General features: G+C 37.9%; 1 protein-coding gene across 2 annotated transcripts in view; it reads right to left on the minus strand.

The window, feature by feature from the left end:
• Positions 1-363: 363 nt before the first annotated feature.
• The window catches only part of LOC106466594 (T-box transcription factor TBX1-like), a 39,422-nt gene continuing 36,106 nt past the window's right edge, over positions 364-3,679 (minus strand). For both annotated transcript variants that reach the window (XM_022394622.1, XM_013926888.2), the window contains exon 8: positions 364-1,746. Coding sequence is in view for 1 of the 2 variants with exons in the window: in XM_013926888.2 (XP_013782342.2) it covers positions 1,731-1,746 (16 nt within the window). In the remaining variant the exon portion in view is untranslated. The remainder of the gene's footprint in view (positions 1,747-3,679) is intronic.

The raw sequence follows: 3,679 nt of genomic DNA on the forward strand, positions 1-3,679 counted from the left end.
GCTCCCCCCGACGTAGGGTATAACCTTTAGATGGTCCTCGAGGTCTTTAGCTCCCCCCCCCCGACGTAGGGGTATAACCGGTAGATGGTTCTCGAGGTTTTTTGCTCCCCCGACGTAGGGGTAGAACCGGTAGATTGTTCTCGAGGTCTTATAGCTCCCCCGACGTAAAAGTTTGAGAACCACTTCATTCACTCGTACTTTACTTTTTTTTGTTCCAATTCGGATTAATACTCCAGTGATGACTATAGTTAATATATCAACATTACAAATAGCGTGTGTACAGTCATGAATATTGCAAGAACATCTTGTTAATTTTATAAAAAAAAAATACATAAAAATATAATTTAAAAAAAAGTTTTTTCACCGGGGTAACATCATCTTTTGCCAACTTGATTAATAACAAACATAAATAGGCCATGGTTTGGATGGAGAGGGGGAGGGAGGGAGGGGTAATTTCGCAACTTGAACACATTGATTAATAACAAACATAATTGATAGAAGTAAACAGGCCGTGGTTTGGAAGGAGAAGGGGTAATTTCGCAACTTGAACACATTGATTAATAACAAACATAATTGATAGAAGTAAACAGGCCGTGGTTTGGAAGGAGAGGGGTAATTTCGCAACTTGAACACATTGATTAATAACAAACATAATTGCTAAAAGTAAACAGGCCGTGATTTGGAAGGAGAGAGGGGTAATTTCGCAACTTGAACACATTGATTAATAACAAACATAATTGCTAGAAGTAAACAGGCCGTGGTTTGGAAGGAAGGGGGAGGGAGGGGTAATTTCGCAACTTGAACACATTGATTAATAACAAACATAATTGATAGAAGTAAACAGGCCGTGATTTGGAAGGAGAGGGGGAGGGAGGGGTAATTTCGCAACTTGTAGTCATCTCATCGTGACGTTTAGTTTCAGATTTCACTGCATGGTGTTCCTAGTAGTTGGTTCTTAATTTCCTCGTAAGAAATTATTTGAGATTTGTACGGGCTTAAAGTGAACTGACATAAAAATATTCAGTAATACAAAGAAGTTTTTACAGTTGTATTTGGACTTCTAACTACCTTACTAAACAAGTAACCGCTGAGGTCATTAGTCCGAACGTCAAGACCGCAGTTCATACCAAACTTTGAAAGGTTGTTTTTTTTTTGCACATTAGTAACGTGTTTTAAAATGTTAAGTCAAGGTATCCGCTTATTCATCTCGTACATTTGAACGTCTTGATAAACTGATATCGTGTCTCATTTTTCTAACGTTTTAGTAAACTTTCTTAGGTATTTACTTCATAATCCATTAGGTTACAATATATGTTGTTGTTGTTGTTGTTTTCGAGTTCGTGCACATCTGTTATGCACGTGACTTTGGTGCACTAGCTCCTTTTATCCGATATATACACATATCCAACGTCATAATGTCGAACTTTTGATATCATCTTCGGGAGAAGTTATACTTTTCTTGCACTGGCATCGTTGTGTAAAACCCGTTATATCTCGGAGTACTCTGATAACTAGGATAGTGCATCGTGGGTCTAGAATACGGTGAAGTGTTACTCTTCATTTGATGCATAAAATTGTCGTAAACAGGACCGTAGTTGCACGTATCTTCTGTGTATTGTTGTCCCACGTGAAATCCATCTTGGTCACCGTGGGGTAGCTGTGGAAGTCCTCCAGTTAGCTGCAGACTGGAGCCAATCACTCGAGAAAGAAGGTTTCCTCCTGTTGCCATGTCATCTTTTGATTCTTCTGTAATATGTACAAGAAAGTCGTGAGTTATAGTTGTAGGTTTTACTGGCAGTCTTTATAACGCTAACTGCGTTTTATGATAATGAAATAAGAATGACGACAAAGCAAGAAAAGTAATTGGACGACGCGTTACTCTGCGTTCGCGACCGAGATGGAAAAAGGAGTTCGTTTAGAAACTCGAATACAAATGTTTTAACTTTGCACAAGTTACTCAGTCGATCGCAATTACTTGAAAACGGGAGGAAATTAAAATAGGTCTTGCAAAAAAAAAAAACAACGACAAAGAAAACGAAAAGTGAGAGTGAATATAAAATAAAAAACACAAACATAAAAAAGACAAAATAATATGTGATACGAAAAAACGAAAATGATAAACTACAAATGAAAAAGAAAATACTTAATTTTATAAATGAAGCATTTGGCTAAGCATAAAGCTGCACGGGGGGGGGGCTATCTGCGTTGTGCCAACCGCAGGAATTGAACCCGGGATTTTAACTTTATAAGCCCTCAAGCTTATCGTTGAACAACCAGGGGGGCACGTTTAAACAAACAGCTAAAACAAGAAACGTGAATCATTCATGTGTAGCCTGAAAGGAAAAGTAATTTCCTACGTGATGTTTTAGGCTGGGAGTTTTATTAAGGACAAATATACCTTAAAACATTGACGCTTTAAGCCCATCACTTGTCTCTCTATTTATTTGACACCTTATGAAGACGATAGTCTAAACAGCAAGATCAAAGGCCTTCCTTAAAGTTTAAACTTCGAACCAGAGAGAGGGCAACCAATTGGCAGCATTCGCCGTCTGAAGTAAACACTGTTAACGGAATAGCGGGATTGACGTTACTCTTATAACTCGCTCAAAGTTAAAAGTGTGAAGTGTGTGTTTCGTATAAACACGTTTCCGCCCCGACACGCTCGGATTCACAGTCCTGGCACGATAACTACTGGGCTACGCTCACACCATGGGGATTATCAGTGAAATGTGCAACAAACTACACAACGATAACTTGTACCGTCACTTTTTATGAAGTAATGCCGTGTGTATTTATTTTAGATTATTAAGAGCATCTTCTGAAAAATTCCACTGAAGACACTACTATAATCAATATATTTAATCGAAGTGCGTAATGAAATTTAATTGACAAGCAATAGTAGCATAGAAAGAGGGGACCAGGCCCCCTCACTTTTCAATCTGTGCCAGTAAAACTGCATCAAAATTAGGAAAATTATTCAATTATTCTCAGGAAAAGCATGAGAATGCATAAAATTTAATCCAGAACCCAAGAACTTCGACGGTCCTAATGCGAGCCCTGGGCACCAGCCGTAATGAGGTGCGCCTATGACGCACATTTTCTCGCTTCCCTCGGTTAAATAAACTTTTAATTTACCTCCTACACTCTGGGCAAGAAATTAATAGAACATCTGTTGACATCTCGTGAATGTCAAGTGACTGAAGTTTTAACCGAGTGAAAAATGTCGCTATTCAGCATATATCTTGTTGCATCTTAAACAAACATGATTAACCGTCATATGCCCCTGAAAGTTTATAAACGATTGGATCAAAATGTATGTAATATTACAGTCTCACCTACACGTGACTCTTCAAATAGGTTTCACTAAAACACAGACAAGCTGTGATTAAAGATACAGTCCGTGTGTCAAAAGTACACGCTTTTTTTTATTATTGTTGTTTTTTTCACTGAAAACACACGAGACTCCACATCGGAATATTAGGCGCCGATATAGTAAATGTAGAGTTGGGCACGAGCCTACATTTTCACTCTGTAAATTGCTAAACAATAAAGTCTATGTTATGTCTACATAACTTTTAACAAGCTACGTTCGTTACTAAAATACGTTTGTTACTATAGAACAAGCTATTTTATTCCTTAAAGAAGTAACAGTTTGTTGATAAATATAGAACACGAGTGA

Source organism: Limulus polyphemus, unplaced genomic scaffold, assembly GCF_000517525.1.
Source record: "Limulus polyphemus unplaced genomic scaffold, Limulus_polyphemus-2.1.2 Scaffold2314, whole genome shotgun sequence".
Taxonomy (NCBI): Eukaryota; Metazoa; Arthropoda; class Merostomata; order Xiphosura; family Limulidae; genus Limulus; species Limulus polyphemus.